Source organism: Carya illinoinensis, chromosome 7 (assembly GCF_018687715.1).
Source record: "Carya illinoinensis cultivar Pawnee chromosome 7, C.illinoinensisPawnee_v1, whole genome shotgun sequence".
NCBI lineage: Eukaryota > Viridiplantae > Streptophyta > Magnoliopsida > Fagales > Juglandaceae > Carya > Carya illinoinensis.
The window spans coordinates 29856880-29880432 of record NC_056758.1 but is presented as its reverse complement, the minus strand read 5'-3'; the positions used below and the strand labels follow the sequence as shown (position 1 = coordinate 29880432).

Here is a 23553-nt window from a genome sequence, read left to right as displayed (position 1 = left end):
TAGAAGCTCCAAGACAAAAAGTTTGTTCTACGTTTTCTCGAATTTCAGCTTGAGCGAAGATCAGATAGAAAATTTGTTCGAAAGTAGGCTTGAGTGAAGCCTAGATAGAAAGTTCGTTCAACGGTCGCTTAAGCGAAAACTAGACCGAGAGTTCACTCGATACACGCTTGATACTCTGCTTAAGCGAATGATGTAGAGAAATAAATATTAGAGTTTCAGTCGTGTAACCCTATAAATATGATTATTTTGTACAATATGACCGTTTTAAACAGTAAAAAATCACCCTAAGATCTTGTGATTATTCAATATAATAAAATATTATGCAGTTTCGTTAACGCACATTGTCAAACTATACAAATTTATATCACGTGATTAATTATTTGATTATTTCTTATTTACTATTACTTTATTGTCATTTTTGTTAACAACAAAAAAGCAACCTCGTTCTGGAGGCCAATATTATGCCCCGTTTCTGCGATCAATAGAAAGATAACCACATCACTGTTGTCTGTCACAACTAATGGTGATGTTCCACCAAATCATCACATCTGAATGTCCATCGATGACCAGGAAATGAAATGTAGGAAGGAATTTTGTTATGTTGAAGAATTTTAGGTGGCCATATTCCAGCAATTAGATGCTAAAGATGTGAACAAGAAATAGTTACCCAGTTCCATTCGGTTATTTGCCGATCAAACCACTGTTTGATCCAAACTAAGCATTGTCTTCCTATTTTCCTTCCATCTCCCCATCTCCAATTCTCAAAATATCATACTGCAGTGTCATTTTCTCAGTTGAAATTCCATTTATGAATTTGATTTACTACAATTTAAAATCAAAAAAAATGTGTAGAAATTTTATATCCACCCTACCTAATAGGAATAGTTGCATCGTACCGACCCCAAGCTGTATCTTCAAGCTGGACCCATGACCACAGGCGGTTGAAAGTTGAAACTTGAAAGTTAGTGGGGAAAGGTTAGGTGCAGGTGCAGCCACGAGTTGCTTTAAAACCCTGCTCGCATGGCTGACTGAACAACCTCAACAACCTCCCACGCAGCCACATCGACGACAACAAATAAGAGCAAACCGGACCTGAGGAGGAGACTTGCCATTTCTTTCGCTGCAACCTAGCTCCAGCTCTTCTTCTCGTCCATAATCGGTATCAAATGGATTCCAACACCCAAATCCTTGAAAAACCAGAAGCGAAATCATTAGAAGAACAGAACCCACTTGCCATCGTGCCATCAAAAAAACAAATAACCTCGCCCCCATTTGCCACTGCTTCACTCTCTCTTTCTCTCAATACAATTCTCCCCACACCGTTCTCTCTCCAACCCAAGATTTACTCCTTATTTTCTCACCAGCCAAGCAGGGTCAAGATCCCCACCCAAGCATCCTCTCTTGCCCACCTCTCTCTCGCCGCCACTTCCACCTCTCCCTCTCCCTCCAAACTCTCATTCAAGTCCACAGTCTCGGCCAATCCTCTCCAAAACCCACTTTCACTCGGTCCTCGCCGCCCCTCTGACCCTTCCAATGGGGCTGGAATTCGTCGAGCTGCCATCGTTTGGTTCCGCAACGATCTTCGCGTCCACGACAACGAGTGCCTCAACACCGCGAGCAACGAGGCCATGTCGGTCTTGCCCGTCTACTGCTTCGACCCTAGAGATTACGGAAAATCATCTTCTGGGCTTGATAAGACCGGGTCGTGCCACGCCTCATTCTTGATTGAATCAGTCTCTGATCTCAGGAAGAATCTCCAGGCAAAAGGATCAGATCTGGTGGTGAGGATTGGGAAGCCTGAGACGGTTTTGGTCGAGTTGGCCAAGGCGGTAGGTGCTGACGCGGTTTATGCGAACAGAGAGGTCGCGCACGACGAGGTTAAGGCTGAGGGGAGGATTGAGGCCGCAATGAAGGAAGAAAGTTTGGAGGTTAAGTACTTCTGGGGGAGTACTCTGTACCATCTTGACGACTTGCCGTTTAAGTTGGAGGAGATGCCGGCGAATTACAGTGGGTTTAGAGAGAAGGTGCAGGGATTGGAGGTCAGGAAAACAATTGAGGCATTGGATCAAGTGAAGGGGTTGCCGGCTCGGGGCGATGTGGAGCCTGGGGATATTCCCTCATTGGTGGATTTGGGCCTTAATCCATCGGCGACAATGGCTCAGGTTTGGACTTTGGTTTCGTTTTTCCCTATTATACGTTTTATTTGCAGTGCTATTGATGTTTGCCATGCTATGGGGAGTTTCTTCGGCTCTGTTGTTTTGATGACAATTTTGTCTGTGTTGCTTTTTTTTTTTTTTTTTTTTTTTGGGTGTTGGTTCTGTGAAAGGGGGCGCGGGGGAGTGGATAAGTCTTTTGAATTTTATGGTAGGTGAAATGGAGAAGGTGAACAATTACAAAGTGAGTAGTTGGAGTCGCCTGTTTGGTTTTTTTTAACTTTTTTATCTCATTTTATTTAATTATTATAATTTTTTAATATAATAAATAATTTAAATTTTTTAAATTATAAAATAATATTATTATTAAAAAATAATATTCTAATAATATTTTAATTAACTTTTAACTTTTATCTTAATTCAATTCAATACAATTCAATTCAACTCAATATTTAGAGTGGGGCTACTCTACCGCCCCACCTTTACTGCTGTGCTTACCGCCCAGTGTAAATTTTTTTTTTAATTTTTTTTTATAATTTTTTAATCATTTTCGTAATCATTAAGTAAAAAAAATATACCAATATACTTAAAATTACTTTCTTAATTATTAAATAAAAAAATATTTTTTTTCCGAACGGTACACTTGAACGGTACCATCCGGACGGCAAAATAGCATTTTTCCAACATTTAAACGCAACCTGACTTTACCTGTTTGCAGGACTGTTGGTCAAAACATTAACTTTGATGTTTGAATCAAAATTAATGGTGAAACATAATAAACAGATTTTACTTGGGATGCACCAAGAACCAATGTATACTCGGAAAATAAGGGAGGTATAGCTTTAGCATATTAATTTCATAATTGGAAACTTGAGAGGCTTTCTTTAAAGGGAAATGTTAGTATATCTAAAGAGTTTTTCTCTCATTTTGATTATTTATATATTTAATTTTTTTTTTTCTTTACTTGATAGTTAAAGAAGTAACTTTTAATATATTAGTATATTTTTTTGTTTTTTAAAAATATTTAAATATATTAAAAAATATATAAAAAATAAAAATAAATAAAAAATAAAATTTATACTAACAAGTATGCCGAACGGTCAAAGCAGGCGACACACTAGCACTGACTGACTGACCTTCTTTAAAATAATGGAACGTGCTACTCTGCCCCACAGTCACTTTGCTCCTAATGCAATTTTTATTTTTTGAATATTAAAAAAACACACACTTTTCCAAAGTAGGGACACTTTGGGGGATAAACTAAAGAAAGTAACACAGAAAGTTCAATTTTGAATTGCCACATAAGGATTCTTTCTTTTTTAATGAATAATTGCCAGGTAACCCTTCACCAACGTATAAAGCTTGCGTCTCTCTGTATATAGTATTGAGAGATGCATAAAGTATGGAAGCAACGGTCCGGTTCAGTTCGGTCAGGAAGTGATGGACCAAAAGTTCTATCATTTTCTTTGAATCAGATCGGATCGAACGTCTTTAGGGACAGTCCGATTCGGTTTAGTTTGTCTATTCGGTTTAATCTAATTATTCTTTACTTTTTTTTCTTTTTTTTTTTTGAAAAATCAATTAATAAAATTTTTTTTATTGAAAATACTAAATTAAAATTAAGTGACTTATTAATGTGGATTATGTAACTAATTTAATAAAAAATATTTTATATGGTCAATAATAATAAATTAGATGAAAATTACATTATTAATTTATATAATTACTATATAATTAGTTAATTGATATTAGTTAATTGATAAAATATTAATTTTTTAATAACATATTTAAAATTTTATATTGTTAATGGTGATGGTTAGATAAAAATTACATAATAAATTGTACAGTTATTATATAAATAATATATATAATATATTTTTTATTTTTATTTTTCATTCGGTCCAGTTTAGGATGGAAAACTTTGGACTGGCACTAGACCGAAACTTATTGGTCCTCTAAAACATGGACTGAGACTGACTGGTCTCAATCTCAGTCTGGTTCGGACCGAAACGACCTGTCCGGTCGGTTTCTCCAATCCTGATCGACTGTTTCTCACCCCTTACCAAGCTTTATATCCTCTCTGTGTATTGAATGTGCTTGGGTTGGGCGAGTTTGTATCAAACACAAAAACATTGCCTTTTTTCTTCCCTTCACATAATTCTTCACTAGCATGTATCTACGCCCGCCTGTGTTAAAACTAGCTTTTATTTTGATGTATCAATTATTTTGCTAGAGTATTTAATGGCAGATGTTGTCGTCATGTATGACACAGTGCCACTAACTTTCAATAATGATTATTTCTACAGAAAAAGCTAATTCATATACATTGTTTCCATCTATTTCCTGTAGGATGGAAAACTGGCAGCCAATGCTTCCATGGTGGGAGGTGAGACTGCAGCACTTCAGAAGATTAAAAGAATTGCTGCGGAGTGTCAAGCACAGCCACACAAGGAGACCATGGATGGCAACGGCATATATGGTGCAAACTTCTCCTGCAAAATCTCTCCATGGCTGGCCAAGGGATGCCTCTCTCCCCGCTCTATGTTTGATGAGCTAAGGAAAACGGCTACCAGGTGTGCTTCAAGTCTAGCTTTATTTTATATGAATTGTAATTTCTTAAGTCAGTTAGTTATTGTACTCACTGCCGAGGATATTATATGATTGCCAGAACTATTTCTACTTCCTCAAACCGGAATGATGGTGGCTCACCTGATATTGGAAAGAACTGGTTGATGTTGGAGTTGATGTGGAGGGATTTCTTCAGGTAACTTGACTGATCTTAAAGCTTGGTTTGCACCAACATATCTCATGTTTCCTTCTCATCAATGAACCTGCCTTACATTTGGGCTCTCGTGTTTACATCCTATTCCATCATACATTTTTACTTCTTGAAAAAGGAAAGGTAGGATCATTAGTGGTTTCCTTTCTGTAGACCTAGAAAGCTTGCGGGCTTCATCGGAAGTAGAAACATGTTTGTTTAGTTTCTCTGAAACATAGTGATGTTTTGTATCTTCGGTTGATTGCAGATTCGTTACCAAGAAATACAGTTCAAAACAGCTTGAAGCTGCTGCTCCAGCCACAGCTTGTACGGGTGCCCTTGCTTAAACAACAAATTGTACTGCAAATTAAAAGGAAATTTGGTCTGCGATGTCATTTGCTTGCGCTTATTTATAATTTTCCAAGATGCAGCTATAGATGTTGGGAGTAAGCTTGTGATTGTTGTTCCTTGTTGAACATTTTCTGGCTGTTAAATAAATGATCAAGTATGGCGAACTTTGCCTTGTTCAAGAGTCGGATAGTTTTGTCCTTTCTAAAAAATTTCTATCTTCATGTGCTCTCTCATGTGAATAACAGATCCCTTTGGTTCTGCTTCTCATTCTTTGTTTTCATCTTTGGATTCGCAGAATAGGTGGTGTGATTATCAATGAATGAGATTATGTGTAACTGGTAGTTTTCACTTCTCATGATAATCGTAGTTTTGTCTTCAAGTTGAATTGGAATTTCTTTCTAGAGTTGCCCCCATCCCGCATCCTGCCAATCCACCACTAGGGGTGAGCACTGACTGAATCGGAGTCGGTATCCTCCAAAACTGACTTTGACTTTGTCGGAGTTTGACTCTTACTTTCATAAGTTTCGATCCGACTCCGGCTCCGACTCCAATAACAGAGTTAGAGCAGAGTCGGATTTACACGTCATAACTCGGTTTTTATGGAAAAAAAAAAAAAAAAAAAAAAAATCAGAACCCAATCAGGATCCAAACAAAATTAAGAAAAATTACAGGTAGCAATAAATCGGGAAAAACTTGCATTTCGTCGCATATAGAGAACAAATCTATGATATAAACAAAATAGAAGATATAGCTTAAAGCTCCTTCGAAATCGATCGTTGCTCTTCAGACCTACCTTTGAGAATGAAGTGCCAAGAAAAACTGAAGGAAGTGCCGAGAATGATATAAAGAAACTGAGATACAGTGGGCTTAAGTAGCGAGGAGGATTACTTACTTCACGATTATAACCTAACGGGAGAAATCAATGCGATAGTCAAAACATTTTTTAATGTTTTTTGTTGATATAACATTATGCTTTACTATTTTGATCTTTATCAAACTATTGGAGGTTTCTTTCTTTCTTTTTTCAGTAGCTTGCATTTTATATAAGTATGATCACAAAATAACAATGAAATGAAAGGGTTTAAAAAGGGGAAAAAGAATTCTACTACATTTTTTTTTCTCACACTTCAAAATGACCTAGACAATCTCACTCTTATTTTATTGTCCTGATAAGGTCTGAAGGTAGTCTCTTTAAAACAATGTAATTTTTGTGAGGTTGGAAAATTAAAAAGGACTTCTTTGCGAAGGTTGAGAGGGGCTTTAGTAAAAGGAAAATGATACTTGGTCTGATTTTGCCCCTTCAAAGTTACCGTTCGGGTATTTTAATTTTCGTTTGGGTATTTTAATTTTGTTCTTAAAGGTTAAGAAAGTAACTATTAGTTAAGTATATTTGTTTTAAAAAATGTGTAAAGATGTTTGAAAGAATGTTTGAAAGAAAAAAGAAAAAAAAAAGTGCAATTGCACCACTAGTAAGTTTGAGGGGGGCAAAATTGTGGGGCTGAGCAGCAGCAACCTTTGTAAAAACTGGTACATATATGTCAAGTTAGTGGCCTCTGCAGAGTGGAGTCTAGAGACTATCGTCTTCAACAAATGAGGAAATGATAACAAGGGGATTATTTAGATAATTTAGGGGCTTTCGGTAGCAAGTAGGGTAGCAGCAAGAGAGGAGAGAGGAACGGACGGCTGCTTGAGATTGATAAATTGAGAGTGCGATTTTTAGGATTTAGTTAGAACAAAGATCCAAAACGGCACCGTATATTATATAAGGGCAATAGGAACCACATAGTCTTTAACTGTATAAGGGCTGGGCTTATAGGACAAACTATATAGGGGTTGAGCTTGTAGGACAAACTAAGTGCACTTTTGATATTGTAGTGAAAAATATTATTTTTAATCTAAGGCTTATAACGTAGAAGTTAACGTAATAAGTTTTATTATTAAAAAGTTATTTATTATTTAGAATTTGTATGTTTACATCACTTTCAAACACATTAAATTTGTTTAAAAACAAATTAAAAAAGTAAATTTTTGAGTTAGAAATGACATAAAAAGACATATCCGTAGTAGAAATCAAATATTATAATAAAATAATAACGAAAAAAGTCTAATAGGTTTTTTTGATAATTATAATGAAAAATAAAATATCTTCAGCGATGCATAAGTGAAGAGAAGATGACTTTTGGTAGTACTGAAGAGAAGATGATACGAGAAGAATGAAAAATATTGATAAACAAAATTGTCATTATGTTAAATTGATGAAGGTCGTTTTGTCCATTACATAGCATGGTAAAATATGGATTACTTTTTTTGAAGTGCTTTTGACAAAAAGTATCACTTTATTACTTTTATTGAAATGTGGATTTCTATTTTTTCTTAGTTTAGAAATACTTTGATGTAAAACTGCGAAACGGATAAATTTTGTCACTTTAAGCACTTTAGACCATTCTTTCACACTTTATAAATCTTCCACCGTAATCTCAAATATGCCCTAAATAAAGGTTTAAAGTATAAACAATACATGAAATTAGTTGTAAGTATGTTATAATTAATTTGTATAAAACATGTTCTGGACTTTTAGGACCATATGCTTATGAGTTATAACTCAAAAATTTAATTACTTCATACAGAACATGTATGGTTCGTAGCTAATATGTTAAGATTAGTAACCATATTTATAGGATAATTTATTATATTTATCAATTATCAAATTAATAACTATACTTAAAGCATATTAACGAACAAATATTTTTTGTAAAAATCATAATTATAATTATAAATATATCATGATATAACTCTTACTATTACTCTAGAATGTATACTAAAATTAATTTTTAGTATTGATTATTAATAAATACTAATTTACTAGTGTCTAATTAAATGTTATTATTCTATAGTATTAAAATTTACGTGTTATTAACTGATTATTCTAATTACATGTTATACTAGTGTCTAATTACATGTTACACGTTATTATACTATAGTATTACATGTTACTAACTAATTATAATATTTTATTCTAATGTCTAACTTATTCTTATTATGGACTTGTACTACAGTGTTTAATTACATGTTACTATATTAGTTTCTAACTTATTTATAACCTAATGATATACTAGACTTTGTATTATATGTTATTTTATATTGGTTATTATACATTACTATTACGTGTTATTATACTTTAGTTATTATACATTAGTATTACAGGTTATTATAAATTTATACATTAATGTTTATACATTAGTATTACATGTTATTATACATTAATGTTACATGGTAGTAATAATATCATTTACATAATCTAAACTATTGTTAGTCAATTTAGTCAATTTATATTATAGTATAAGTATATTATTTTATAATAATTAGTTCATACTATTATTAAATTTAATTAACATTAAAAGTTATAGTTATATAAAATATATATGATGAATGAATAGAAAAATACATATATTTTTTTAACTTTTTTATAACATATGTATAATATTGGACTTGGATTTGAAGTCAAAGTTGGAGGGCAAACTCGAAGTCAGTATGTCGATTTTCGAAGTCTAGGGGTGTAAGGAGTTCAGTCCAGATCGGAAAAACCAACTGGACCATAGTTGAGACTGGTCGGTCTCAATCCCATAAATTGTGAACCAAAGAAATTTGGTTCGGTCTCAAAATCTATAAATTTTGGATCGGACTGGCCCAAACCCCTATTGGAGTCGGAGTCAAAGTCGTGACTCCGACTTACTTTGATTCTGACTTTTTGGGGGGGAAAACTCCAACAAGTTGGAATCAAAGCGGATCTTGAATGGAGTCGAATTTTTAGATTTTTTTCTTAGTCCTATCCATTGCCCACAACTCCACAACCAAAATGGGGGAAAACAAAAAACAAAAAATCAATAACACAAAAATAAAAAAAATACACAAACAATCCACAACAATAATTTCTATCCACAACACAAGTTCTATCTAATGACTTGAATAAGAAAACAAAAATAGAACCTAAACTAGGAAAAAAATATGGACTCAGAAAGGAGGAGCTGAGAAGGATGATGAGGAGCAGAAGGTAGAAGACAACAACTGCAAGAGGGAGAGAGGGCAGTGGTGGCCATAAAGGAAAGAGAGACCGTGGGAAAACTAGGAAAAGAATGAGTCTAGCAGGGGAGGGGAGGGGGGATTTATGGTTAAATTAACCCCCAAAACAATGTCGTTTTTCTGTTCATCTTTTTTTTTTTTTTGTAAATTGCAATGTCGTTTTGGTAACAAAATTTTATTACACACACATATATATATATATATATATATATATATAGTTTTAGGATAGGCTTAAGCCCAGCCCAAGAGTGGGTGCAAAGGTGGGCGGGGTGTGGCCCCAACCTGCCACATGCCCCCACCCCTATTTCCTCTATGAGTGAGGGGCGAAGCCTTGCCGGCTAGCGTAGTTCTTTCAATCTAATAAATTTGATAAACGTACATTGAACATGTTCAACACATGCTTTTTAATAGTCTAATTTAAAAAATTGTTGCATCCCACCAATATGTGACTTGATGATTTTCTAAAATTGTGCATTTTTCACATATTTGACCGATGTGGAAAACCTTTAGAAAATTACGTTGATTCAGTTTATTTTGATTGGTAGGAGACAATTTGTATTTGTAGGTTATGTTCATGTCATATTAAATTATGAATTTTAGACTATATAAATCAACCCAAACATGATCGATTTAATTAAATGGCTTAGAACCTAAAACACTAACACAGCCCATATAATTATTGAGTGATATGATACGGCTTGCATAACCTGTTTAATAATTAGTTTTTATTAAGTTAACCTATATAATTTGTTTCAACTCATTTGATATAAATGACTTGAGTTAGCTTGTATATTTATTTTTTAATTCAATTAATATAATTTTATATATAATATAATGATAACACTATATAAATCATTCACAATTACAATTAGATTTATGATAAAATATTTTAAGATGACTTTTCAATAATATGTAAGAAAATTAATATTTTCATAAAATAAGTATCATATTAGCAAAAAAGTTTAATAGTTTGAGATATTAAGTAGCCAAATACTAATATTAATATTATATTCCAACAAAAATAAAGGGATATAAAACTAAATATTCATAGAAATTAAAAATAAAATTTATTCATATTATTCACAACTAACATGTTTATTAATTATGTCTTATTATTTCTACCTCTTTTGATCCATGCCTGTTTATAACAAACTCAAAACTCATTTTTTTTTTTTTTTGTTAGATTCAGAACATGTCAGGCCATGCCTGCTAGAGGCTAGTTTTACCAAATTGGAATCCATACGATGGGTTAATGGGGGTATTTAGACCTATATTCTTGGCGCTATTGCGTTTGTCGCACTTTGGTATGTATCTTTTTTCTCTCTCCATTTCTTTTTGGGTCCGGTGCTTAGAAGACACAACGCCTTGGATGGGTTTTGCTGGATATCTTATTTACTTCTAATTGAATTCGGTTCGCCACAAAAATACTTTTTTGAGGGAGAAGAGAGTCAAATACCTGTTTTTCTTGCTGAAAATATCGGGGAAGAAAAATTGCAAACTGTTATAAATTATCTTGAATTGTATGACCACATTTAGCTAGCCGTCAAATGCATAGTGCATAGTGAGTTAGCCGACAATGCATAATGCTAGCATAGTCTTTTTTGTAACCCTATATATATGGGTATATTGATGTTATACAGAATTACAGATCGAAAAGAAGAATTCTCTCATTCTCTCTTTCTTTCCCCTGAAATTCTCTATTTCTAACTATTTATAACACGTTATCAGCACGATGCGATTATTCCCGCCGCCTATCAGTCCAACTCTACCTACTCCGCACAGCCTCTTCCTCTACGATACCCATCTCTGGAACTTCAATTTGGTTGAGTTCGATTTGTAGTCTATTTCCAATTAAATCGAACCTTTTCCATCAGAAACCAAACCCTCATCCATAATCGAGCAAAATTGCGCCACTCCTCTCATTCTTGCTCGACAAAACTATTATGGCAGAAAATCCGGTACGTTTCGGTATCATCGGATGTGCTGATATAGCTAAGAAAGTGGATAGATCTACAGATTTAGCACCCAACGCTGTCTTCCATGCCATCTCTAGCCGTTCGATCGAAAAGGCAAGGAATTTCGCTGTTACAAATGGGCTACCTGAGGCCGTGAATATCTATGAAAGCTACGATCAGGTTCTCGACGACCCGTGCGTAGACGCCGTCTATGTTCCTCTGCCCACTAGCCTTCACGTACACTGGGTCGTCCTGGCTGAGCGTAAGAAGAATCATTTGCTTTTGAAAAAAAAAAAAAAAAAAAAAAAATCGACAGCTTTTGATGTGGCAAAGCTTGATCGGATATTGCAAGCATGCCAATCTAACGTTGTACAGTTCATGGATGGGAGCATGTGGCTGCATGAGCTCTCTGAACCCGAAGATGAAGAGGAGGAAGTTAGAGACGACGATGGTGGGATCCGTGAGGTTGATAATCAAGATCGGACATCGGCGAGGAGCTTGCCTTCGACTCTACCTGCTGCGCTTGAGCCTCGCTCGCATGTGCCCGTACTCGTATTCGTTGGCTGAGAAGACCGATTTTGAGTTCTGGAAAGCTTTAGATCGTAAAGCTTCTTTTGGAAAAAGTCTCCATGGAGGCCCACCAAGGCTACCTACTACTCTTATACTATTATATTTCTCTCTCTTATATTATTACATTTTAAAAAGTGCAGGGGCATATCTTTACCTTGCCATGCAAATCTCGACTTCGGCAAAAGTCTCTATGGAGGCCCACCAAGGCTACCTACTACTCTTATACTATTATATTTCTCTCTCTTATATTATTACATTTTAAAAGTGCAGGGTATAAAAGAAAAGATTGTATTGGAAGGCCACGCATGCAACTTGGTGTTGCGATTGAGATAATGGATTGGGATCCACAACTTTAAAAATAAAAAGAGAAGCTTAGTTTTATTTGGTGATGGTGGAGACCCACACATGCAAATTGGTGTTGCGATTGGGAAAGTGGGTGGATGTTGCCGTAGAGTTTTTCTACTCATTTTTACAAGTTGCTAGCAAAAGATAGAAAATTATCATTATAACTACTGAAACGCTGGACATCAAGTAAGTTTTTAATATAGTATTTACAATTGCTGAGATGAATATTAATGATTATATTCATTATTATTACTTGATAAATTCTATGTTTATTCACATAGTTTATATACAAGTTTTATTTATTTATACTTGTTATGAATTATTAATGATAAGATTCATCTTAGAATGAGAATGGAGCATCCCTGAAGGATCGCCCTAAATCAATAATAGCTTTTGAGTATCTCATAGTTTAAATGATTGATACTTGTACTAAAAGCTCATTATAATTTATGCACCTGAAGTTGCATAATTGAAATTGTGGAAAGAATATATATTTGAATGAACGTCTCAAATGTGCTCCTGAAGTAGCAATATTGAGTATGCTCCAGAAGTAGCAATATGAAATGCAAACGTTCACAATATATTCTAAATTTATATCTGATCTTTTAGTGACTGAGCAAAATAATGAACTTTTGATAAGAATCACTATTCACGTCTTACTTGATCTACATCATTCCCTGAAGTGAATGATAATAAATTTATATCATTCTATTCCCTGAAGTGAAAAGAATGATGCGTTTCATTCAAAAAAACTAAGAGATTGGACGTGATAATGAATATGTTTTCGGGCCAGAAACTCGTATTGGAAAAGCTATAAGCTTTCTCTTTGAGATGAAATTATACAATTATTGAATCAAATATTATGATGCATCAAAAAGTGATATGATTCAAAATATTTGTATCATTCATGGTTATCTTGATCATCCAAAATCAATAAGTCGAATGATTTTTATATGGACGTCCATAAAAGAACCAGAAGATTCTTTTACTATAAAGTCTTACCACCAGAAGTGGAAAGAAAAATTTGCCAGAAGCAAATAAGATGAAATAATTCGACGTTATGTTGATTATCATATGTGAACCAGAAGTTCAGATGATAATTAAATTTTGGATGATAAAAATGTCTCATATTCTAGCTGCTAAAATCCCAGCGAGGATTAAAGTCCCTGAAGGACAATTAAGAAATTCAGCAATCTAAAGACATATCTAAAGGCATGTGAGACGTATTGATACAAAAGATAGAGCATCTCAAAAGAGAAAAGCACAAATAATTTGGTGCTCCTGAAGAGACCATACCCACAGAACAAGCAATAAAGTCCATCTAAATTTTCTGTATAAAATTCTCCTATATAAACTCTTAAAGAGTATAAATCTCCTGAAGAGTGCCTCCTGAAGAGGTTTTTCATGAAAATGTCTTCCCTTGAAGAGGGACAGGTACTTGAAAATAACGAGATCTCGTTACATTTCATGAATAATGGAGAAATTATGGATAGAAATAAAATCGTTGTCGACAACGTATTTCCATATGAGATGGCAATTGACATTACCAGAAGTAATGATGAAAGTGAATCAAGAATCGTCGAAGAATACCGACGTAAAATATTGGCCAATATTTGAAAGAAACAATTCCTGCAGAATTAATTCACTAGTAAAATATGATGCATCGGGACTTATAGTCCAAACACCTAAAGAGGTGATGCTTGTTGAATGTCAGTGGGTATTTATATAAAAGAAATAAAAATGTGATATATAAATCACGAGTCAGTTTCTCAATTCCTGCAGAATTGATATCACTAAGTGAAATGTGATAAATATGAACTTGAAGTCCAAACACCTAAAGATGTGATTTTTGGATATTTATATACATGATATAAAAAGCCTGAAGCTTTTAATATGAAAATGTGATATAGAAATCACAAGTTAGTTTCTCGAAGAAACAATATTGATATTAGTCATGAAATACCATCTTTTAATACAATTAGTATTTCAGATTCATATTATGGGTTTGATATGAAGTGTGTATTATTAAAGAAGAAATAAAAATGAGCACACAGAAATCTACCAGAAGATAGAAACACAAATATGAATATTTGTGAAATATTATTTTATTATCTTGAAGCAAGAATTACAGAAATTTAAGGCACTTTGCCTCATTCTTCAAATGCTCTTGTTCTTCAAGAATCTGCATGGCATCCCTATCTAAAGGGGTGGGCAATCGAAAAGAAGATTTAAGCAAGGATTTTAAATTCCTATTCTCTTGCTTTATTGATTCTATCTTCATATTGGACTCCAGAAGAAGTCGCTGAAGTATAGCAATATTCTCGTGGAGATCGTCAACTCCACAAGTTCTGGATTGCAGTCGCTGAGAAAATGCGACAATGGATGATGAGTATCGGGTACCAAGACTCACAAGCTCATAGATAGCTTCATTATCTGCCCTACGAGTCAGATCATTACATTGCATGATAGCACCTGTAGCAGGTACAGCTGATGAACTAGGTGCAAAGTACCTCATATATTGGCCACGAGAAGATCGCTGAGCCATTGCAGAGTAAAAATGCAGTATGATTACAGAAAAGTGAAGAAGATGAGATGCGAATGAAGATGAGCTGAATATCTCTTTTATAGAGAAAATTATGATACAACATCTCTCGTAAAGCAAGAGAAAAGAGACGAAATATAGCTTCATAGCTCTGCGGCGCCTGACAGCACGCCTGACAGCTGAGGCACCTGACAGCACGCCTGATAGCACGCCTGACAGCTGAGGCACCTGACAGCACGCCTGACACCTACAGAAGAGTTGAAAAAGCCTGCGATGCTTGTCTGATCTAAAAAGGCTGGCCACCGTTTTTATGAGGTTAGCGGTTAATGTTGATGAATTCTCCACTAACTGTGTTATTTACAAGAACTCCAGAAGAGCACAACTCCAGAAGAGTAGTGATGAGCAGAAAGATCCAGTTGTGATTATTTCATCAACATGGTTTAAGTCCACAATTAGTTGGATATGCAGATGCATGATATCTTTCAGATCCACACAGAGGTCGAGAATGCATTTGGCTAAGATCAATGATCCAACATATATCAAGAAAAGTGTGGTCTTCCAGTGATTAATGATAGTCCAACAACTACAACTGCAACATTTAAGAAAATTGTGCAGAACATTGGAATGCGGAGGTTTGGAGACCTGTTAACATGCACTTTTCAGGGGAAGTAATGTATTGAAGACTTGTGCTGATTGTACTCTTTTTCCTTCGCTAAGATTTTATCCCACTGGGTTTTCCTTTGCAAGGTTTTAATGAGGCAATCCTAAAGCACTCGGCGATACACATGAATACTGTACTCTTTTTCCTTCGCCATTGGTTTTTTTCCCACAGGGTTTTTCCTTGGCAAGGTTTTAACGAGGCATATTCTTTAAATATGGTCATCCAAAGGGGAAGTGTTATAAACTATCTTGAATTGTATGACCACATTTAGCTAGCCGTCAAATGCATAGTGCATAGTGAGTTAGCCGACAATGCATAATGCTAGCATAGTCTTTTTTGTAACCCTATATATATGGGTATATTGATGTTATACAGAATTACAGATCGAAAAGAAGAATTCTCTCATTCTCTCTTTCTTTCCCCTGAAATTCTCTATTTCTAACTATTTATAACACAAACCAATTTTTTACATGAAAAAACCACTAACTTCTGGCAAAAAGAAAACATCCCATCAGTTGTCATACACGGTACACAGAGCCCACTAACAAAGACGTCAGGAATTTAGGTAAGAGCTTGTAACACCCTAATTTCACATTGAGAATATAAATAATCCACATAAATAAGTTGCAAAGATAGTCAGTTAACCTGCAGGCTACTAACTCTATTGCATGCTGTGTGGCGCTTACAGTAGCAACGGGATGGCCATGGTAGAGTGAGAGGGGCTGAGGCGTAGAAAGAAGTGGATACTTTCACCCGGAAGTACCTTTAGGGTATAATTTATGAGAAGTGCTAAAGCCAAAAATAGATTCTACAAAACTAAATCTACAAATTAGCATAATTTTATATAATATGTTAGACTTACTTTACAATAAAAAGTAGATTTACAATTCTTATTAGATTTACAATCTATCATACCATATTAAATCATGTTAGTTTGTTAGTTTATTTTTGTAAGATCAGTTTGTGCCTATAGTAGTTCTCATAATTCTAAGATCAGTTTGTGCCTATAGTAGTTCTCATAATTCTAATGCATATGACATTTTAGAAAAAACTAATGGGATGCTGACCCCATCCGAACTTAAAAGATTATCTAATCAGAAATATACCAAAACATTTGAAAACCAAACACATCTATCTCCTTTATTTATTTATTTTTTTTCCATCAGCCACTCTGTCAAAATCTACAATCAATTTGAACACTCCGCAAATGTATGTCATCATCGCAAATAGGCAGCAGAGAGACACAGATGCCATTTCAATAAACAAGCAATGCTTGTTTATACAAGACATCCAGAAGAAGAACCAGGCAAAATTCAACAAAGGAGCTAAATTACATGGCTGCAATAATCACGTAACACAGTAACAAAAAACTGGAAGGAACTTGGAGGCATATGAGGTAGATATGCAGCACCTTAAATACGAAGCACATAATAATCATTACTCTATCATAATCAAACTCCAGAAAGAAACATCAAACATGTATTGCGTTGAGCGGATCTAATAATGTGATAACCACGGCTAGTAAAACAGAACTTGAAACATTAAAAAACAATCCCATCCACCGGAACAACTGAACCATGCAACTAGAAAATGTTGCCTCGACACAAGACTACTAGACATTCAGTCTTCCTCCTCACCCTCATTCTCGGCAATGTTGAAGTATCTCAATTCATAAACATTCCTGTCCTTGTTGGAAGCAATCACCCGAAGCCAGTCCCTCACATTGTGCTTCTTCAAGTACTTCTTAGTCAAGTACTTGAGATACCTGACAAACACAAAGAGTAAAGGTCATACCAAGTGTAGAAAGTTCAAAAAATGAAAAAAGGAGAGAGAAATATGCATGATATAGACAAAATAGGAAGATGAAGTTTCATGAGTCAAATAACTCTGTGCAAGGAAAATATTGTATGCTACACCCCATCTCACTTCAATTTGTAATTTTAAAAGACGAGATAATCTAATGACTGATGGATTATGTTGCGCAAAAAACTACAATAAAAGTGAAATACGAGTTTAGTATATATCATTATGTAAGCGGGTGAAACAGCGTTAGGAAGTATCATAGAATTCCAAAGACAAAATCTACACTAACTACACGATTGTTTCAACGTTTACCACCTCTAGATCCTCAAATTTTCCTTGATTCTTTGTATCTATGGATTTAAAAAAAAAAAAAAAAAAAAAAGGAATGGCTAAAATTTTAAGAACTCGACTATGGAGTTAAAAAATTTGCATCTTCCCAAACAAGCACCAAAATTTATTAACCCCTGCAGCCATTTGAGCAGAAAAATGAAGCAACGACAATAGAAAGCCATAGCTTGATTCAATAACAGGAAGCGTCGCCAATCAAACAATAATGTTACTTATGCCATTGCGCTACTACTACTATCTGCACAGTAACGAAGGATTCTATAATCACGGAAAGCAAGGTCCGACAGTTAAGTAGAGCGTATTTACCTTTTAGAGAAGTTGCTGTCAGAGGTGACGGAGATTTTGCTCTTTTCGCGGACGACGGTGATGGATTCACCGAGAGCGCCGGCCTTGCCTCCGACCTTGATCCTCTCCTGGAGGAACTTCTCAAGTGAGGCGATGTCCATGATCTTATCCTCAACCGGCTTCGCGCAGTCAATCACGAACGTGGCTCCCTTCTTCTTCCCCTTCGGTCCCACCGCTGCTGCCCCGCGGCTCATTTTCGCTGTGATTCTTCACCCCACAGACACGAGAGATAAAGAGGGAAGCCTCGCCGTGAAATGATTGATACTTCTATAATCCTATAAAACTGCTGGTTGCCTGCCTATCTAGGGTTTTGGCCTTTTGGACGGGAGAATTGAAACTAAAACGACGTCGTCGGATTTCTCCTCCACGAAACTACTCGCAGTTCGTGTAGAAAAGGCTACAAGGCTTGCCCAAACTTGACTTTATACAAAGCCCTATGTGGGCTTGGGCTATGGCCCAATTTTAGCCCAAATCGTGGCAGTCAATCGTTTGAAAACAGCGTCGTTTCGGGGACCGAATCTGGTACCTTCGCAAAACTGGACCGGGAATCTCCCTCTTTCGAGAGAATCGGAAATGAGAGATGGAAGACGAGCTCTATGGCGTCGTTCCGTGCTCCTCCCTCGCTGTTGACTCCATCCTCCGCGTCGGAACGGTATCACCACTCGATATTTTTAACATTGTTTAGATTTTTTGTCAATAGACCCTACTTTCCTACACAAAATCACTGAATGAAATCTATTCATATATATATATATATATATATCCAGGCCGGCGCAATATGGGGCTTGTGTATGGGTCCTTACGATGCTCGTCAGAAAGGTATTCTCATGACACCTTAAAATGAATCAAAAATTTATCACTCTTTTCGTACTCATTTTTTTGCCAAGTTTTTCCTTGTCATTTTTTAGGGCCAAGATAGTTTGCTGTATTGCTATATAGCCTAGCTCTCAGATTTTGGGGTATATTAATATAAACTATCTCTGTCTATTTTGTTTGTAGGACTTACCGGAGTTGCTCGTGCTTCTTTTGTAGTACGTACTACGTATTTTCTTTCTTATTTTTTTTTTCCAATTACACTTCCACAATATTGTTAACGTGAGTTTATTTTGTTGATTTCCGCATTAAGGAGCACGCGTGTGTTCTTCAAGTTTGATTCTTGGTTGACAATTATGTGCAGGCGAAGTCGGTTGGCAAATTCGGCTTTCAATGTGGTAATAGAACTCACGGTCTCTGATTCTTTGTTATCATATTTTTTTAGTCTTTGAGTTTTCCAGCCATGTTTGCCACATAACATTTTCAACTCGGCTTTTAGGACTTGTTGCTGGAATTTATACTATGACTCGTTGTGGGATTCAAAGATATCGGGGGCGGAATGATTGGGTTAGTTGTATACAATTACGTTTTCCACACATTTACTGTCAGAAACTGTCCAAAATGTTTTTTGTACATGAAGTAGGATGTCATTGTCGGGATCCTTACAAATTTCCTCATTTTGTTCACTGATTTAGATTACTTTCTACACGAGCCTCCTCCTATGGAAGGATGCAATCCTTAAGAAAGCAAACCATGGTGCACAAAAGGCCATAGCCATGTGATAGAAACATATGAGTTTTTCCATTTCATTACAAATTTTGAACTGCTTCACAGAAATGTAGAGAGGTTGAGTATGAGGAATACTCTGGACCTTTTTTTCCCCATCTCACCTCTATATTCCTTTTCTTTAGATAGTCTGATAGGGCTTAGAAATCAGGCATCCTGTTGCTCTCTCGTTCATAGATAATCTGAAATCTTTGACAGATGTTAATTATATGTATAACATCCTGAATTGATCAAGTCCCATTGGGTGAATATATAAAGATTGAGTGCTAAGTCCTGTGTTAGTTTTTTATTTCATTTTTTATTTTTATTTTTTATAGGTAATCAAGAAGTTATAGTGATTCAAAAGAGCTCAAATTGTAACCTTAACTAATCCTTTTAGACTACAAGTGTTGATGCAGCTAGAGCACTTCTTGAGATGTTACAAATGATATGAGAGCCGACTTAGTAATATCATGCTGTCAATGTGGTGTGACATGGGCTTTGGTGAGCACATCATTGATTTGAGTGAGGGAAATTGTAAAACCTCAGACTGGTTGAAGTCCCATGAGTGAATTATGATAGAGATGCATAACTATGACAAAGATGCAGACTTTATTTATGTGGGCCATTGCTTTAGATTTGAATGGTCTTAGCTTCCATGACTTCCTTTTAACTGTTTCTAGTTCCTGAATAGGTGTATTCACATGTATACTTCCAGTGTACCTAGGCTATACCTACTTTCATATCAATAAAATATATTATTATTTATTAAAAAAAAAAAAAAACTATTACAAAGATGCATGAGTGCTTGGGCCACACCTATTTTTGCCTTTCAATAAAATTTATTTTTACTACAAAAAAAATGCCGAGTGTAAAGTCCCACATTATTTATTTACTAGGTCAATTGAGCTTTATAACATTCCCAATGAATTTCAATTATAAACTTGACTGATCTTTTAGGAATTGAAGCACATATGGAGTTAGTGCTTTACTTGGGTCAGTATAAATGGTATCAAAGCCAATTAGTGACACCATGTTGTGCTAGGGTACGGTAGTATTACATAGGTATGACAAGGATGCTAGGGATTGAGTAGGAGAGATTGTAACACCTCAAATTTGTTAAATGGATAAACCATTGTAGCAGTGCATGAGTATGGTAAAGATGCATGAGTATCAAGTTCCTCATTGGTTCCCTTTTTTCTTTTTTTTTTTTTTTTTTTTTTTTTTTTTTTTTTTTTATATCCTTGGGTGTCTGGGCCAGCTTGTGCGCATCTCGACTAATCCCATGGGACCCTGAAGTTAATGGCCAGATAAACCTCCAGTGACCCTGAGGGGACTCGAACTAGTGACCATTGAGGAGCAAACCTAAAGCTTGACCAATTGAGCTACCCTATCCGTCAGGGTTCCTCATTGGTTCTTTACTAAGTAGAACCAGAATTTAGAAAATTCCAAGGATTTAAGTATTCTTGACTTGTTCTTTTGGAACATAAATACAGATATAGCCTAGCACTTTCCTTAAGTTGTTACAACATGAGCTGAGAAAAGAACTAAATTCAGTGAGATATGAAATCCTCCAGAATTCCTTCTTTTTAATCAAGATTTACCGTTTGTTCTCAGCATTTGTGAGAGTAGATATTACTTCAAAAAACTCTGAGGGGTAGCTCGATTGGTCAGGACTTGGGTTTGCTCCCCAATGGTCACTAGTTCAAGTCCTCTTAGGGCCACTGGAGGTTTACCTGACCGTTAATTTCAGGACCCCGTGGGATTAGTCAAGGTGGGCACAAGCTGGCCCGGACACCCAAAGATATTAAAAAAAAAAGAAAAAAAAAAAAAGAATGAAGAAGAAGATATTACTTCAAAAAAAAAATAATTCTGACATGATTGCCCATGTAGGACGGTGATGATCATTAGAGTTGTAGAATATGGATATAGTTTGATGAACTGATATAGGGAAATGCTTAGTTTCTTCTTTTCTTTGTTGCCATTCACAGGTGAATGGTTTGGTTGCGGGTGCTGTAGCAGGGGCAGCTGTTGCTGCTAGGACACGTAGCTGGACACAGGTAGTTGGGGTGGCTGGTATGGTTTCTGCCCTCAGTGCTGCTGCAGACTATGCTAGAACATCTTGAAGCATCTCTCGGTGGAAGCCTGAAGCTGAGGAACAAGGTAGTTCTCACCATTTGCTGTATTTACCAACCACCAAATACTATTATGACCCATCAAATATATTTTCCTTGGTGACTATGCGAAGATCAATCTGTCAACTACTCTAATGTTGAGGTGAATTAAAGGTTTAATTTGGTTTCATCTTTTATTAACATGAAATGAGCTTGGTTTGTGCTACTCAAACTACCAGAAGCTTGTTGACTGGTTCATCCTTTTACCCCAATGTCTGTAATCCTCTTAAATCTCTTAGATTATTTTCTTGAATTGTGACTTGTCCAATTTTGTTTTACTTTTGTATTGTCTCTCATTGATACGTGACTTCACTGAAATTCCAAGCTCGATGTCGTTTTACTTTCATTTTCTGGAAGCTGCTTTTCTAGTCAGAATTTGCTCCTGCAAAGGTTGATTGGTTGACCTGCCAATCAACTTTGTTTTAATAACAATCAAAATCAATGTTGCAAGTTTGTTTTGAGAAGGTATGATATACCAAGTCATGGCAATGGTAGGTCACCTATCATTGGCTGGTCATTTAAACTTCACCAATCAACATCTCTTATGTATCTTGAACTTCTGAGTTCCTATTTGGCATTACTCAAAAAATGTGGCATTTCGTTTTACATGACCTCCTACTGCTGCCATGTCAACCATGGCCTCCTTCCATTGCAATCGCCATGGAACTGCTTGCCTGCCTCTGTGTTGTTGTCTGCTTGTGGGTGTTATATATATGTGTATATATATATATATATATTGGTGTCTGCTTCGATTAGAGATTTTAATTTTTATGGATTAAACTGGTTAGCACCTGAAAAGCCCATGCCTGATATGTCAAATGTTATATGAGTTCCTGTCACATTTATATCTCCAACCCACCTTTTTAAAAACATACAAAACTTGTACGCGAATATTATTACGGAACTGTTTGTGCCGCGTAACATGTATCATACACTTTACACCTTTCTTTTTTAGGGGTCATGTCTTTATTAGTTTGTTTATTTATCTATTTGTTCTGTCTCTCTCTACCACATTTGCACGTTTGGATGGTCGTTCGTACGTTGAATGGAAAATGCTACTCTTCCAGTTGTATCTCTCACTGGGATTTTTTATTTTATTTTTATTATTATTATACTTAATAATGAAGTAAGTATTTTTTAATAATATTTTGATTTTTTTAAATATTTAAAAGTATTAATACATATAAACAAAAAAATCCAAAATCAGCTAGATGGAGCCCCCACGGGAGTCTGTAGAGTGTAGAGTCACCTTTAAATTAATTTATCGGCATAGCGTATCCTACAAGGAAAAGGTCTTTCAAAGAAGAAATAGAAAGCGTAAAAATGCTGGAGTAATCGAGATTTGATATTTTTTACTTTTTTATTTAGTGATTAAGAAGTATTTTTTTTAAGTGATGTTATAATTTTTTTAAAAATATTTAAGAATATAAAAAAATAAAAAATATAAAAAATAATTTTGTCCTTATTGGACGGGTCTTGTGCCGGTGGATGTAGTACTGCTGATAGCAATTCGGATTGATTACAAAAAATTAAAAATTTTATCTTAATTTATTATTATAATTTTTTTAAATTTATATATAAAATATAATAAATAATTTAGTTTTTTTAAATTTTAATATAAAATTAATATTAAAAAATTATATTATAATAATATTTTATTTATTATTATTTAAAATATATTATCTTATCTTATTTACGTAATCAAATAGGCAGATTGTTTCGGAAGTTCTACCGGTGGATGTAGCACTGGCTCGGGGATCCATTGTTCATAATTAAACGGAGTGGACCCACCCAGAGGACACATCCAGGCGATTTTGAAACCAGACTTATGTCTGATCAATGGTACCTTTTATTTTTTGAGTTATATTTTCCAATTCGTTTTCGTACATA

General features: G+C 35.1%; 4 protein-coding genes across 4 annotated transcripts; 3 read left to right on the top strand and 1 right to left on the bottom strand.

The window, feature by feature from the left end:
* Nucleotides 1-958: 958 nt before the first annotated feature.
* LOC122316737 (blue-light photoreceptor PHR2-like) lies at nt 959-5529 on the top strand. The gene is made up of 4 exons (XM_043133484.1): nt 959-2162; nt 4503-4726; nt 4822-4917; nt 5180-5529. The coding sequence occupies exons 1-4, from the start codon at nt 1167-1169 to the stop codon at nt 5256-5258; spliced, it is 1395 nt and encodes a 464-aa protein (XP_042989418.1). The 5' UTR covers nt 959-1166; the 3' UTR covers nt 5259-5529.
* Nucleotides 5530-11285: 5756 nt separating this feature from the next.
* LOC122316309 (uncharacterized oxidoreductase At4g09670-like) lies at nt 11286-11864 on the top strand. Its single transcript, XM_043132839.1, has one exon. It carries the CDS (start codon nt 11286-11288, stop codon nt 11862-11864), a length of 579 nt encoding a protein of 192 aa, XP_042988773.1.
* Nucleotides 11865-16827: 4963 nt separating this feature from the next.
* On the bottom strand, nt 16828-18269 carry LOC122316535 (60S ribosomal protein L22-2-like). The gene is made up of 2 exons (XM_043133135.1): nt 17873-18269; nt 16828-17180 (listed from the first exon to the last, which is right to left on the bottom strand). Exons 1-2 carry the CDS (start codon nt 18103-18105, stop codon nt 17036-17038), a joined length of 378 nt encoding a protein of 125 aa, XP_042989069.1. The 5' UTR covers nt 18106-18269; the 3' UTR covers nt 16828-17035.
* Nucleotides 18270-18405: 136 nt separating this feature from the next.
* On the top strand, nt 18406-21916 carry LOC122316534 (outer envelope pore protein 16-4, chloroplastic). The gene is made up of 6 exons (XM_043133134.1): nt 18406-18563; nt 18679-18730; nt 18911-18942; nt 19089-19122; nt 19224-19291; nt 21481-21916. The coding sequence occupies exons 1-6, from the start codon at nt 18492-18494 to the stop codon at nt 21613-21615; spliced, it is 393 nt and encodes a 130-aa protein (XP_042989068.1). The 5' UTR covers nt 18406-18491; the 3' UTR covers nt 21616-21916.
* Nucleotides 21917-23553: the final 1637 nt, after the last annotated feature.

Coding starts and splice junctions, on each gene's coding strand:
- LOC122316737 (XM_043133484.1), top strand. CDS start 1,167: ATGGATTCCAACACCCAAATCCTTGAAAAACCAGAAGCGAAATCATTA. Junction 2,163..4,502: donor CATCGGCGACAATGGCTCAG/GTTTGGACTTTG, acceptor TATTTCCTGTAG/GATGGAAAACTGGCAGCCAA. Junction 4,918..5,179: donor ATGTGGAGGGATTTCTTCAG/GTAACTTGACTG, acceptor GGTTGATTGCAG/ATTCGTTACCAAGAAATACA.
- LOC122316309 (XM_043132839.1), top strand. CDS start 11,286: ATGGCAGAAAATCCGGTACGTTTCGGTATCATCGGATGTGCTGATATA.
- LOC122316535 (XM_043133135.1), bottom strand. CDS start 18,105: ATGAGCCGCGGGGCAGCAGCGGTGGGACCGAAGGGGAAGAAGAAGGGA. Junction 17,181..17,872: donor GACAGCAACTTCTCTAAAAG/GTAAATACGCTC, acceptor TGTGTTTGTCAG/GTATCTCAAGTACTTGACTA.
- LOC122316534 (XM_043133134.1), top strand. CDS start 18,492: ATGGAAGACGAGCTCTATGGCGTCGTTCCGTGCTCCTCCCTCGCTGTT. Junction 18,564..18,678: donor CCATCCTCCGCGTCGGAACG/GTATCACCACTC, acceptor ATATATATCCAG/GCCGGCGCAATATGGGGCTT. Junction 19,292..21,480: donor ATCGGGGGCGGAATGATTGG/GTTAGTTGTATA, acceptor TGCCATTCACAG/GTGAATGGTTTGGTTGCGGG.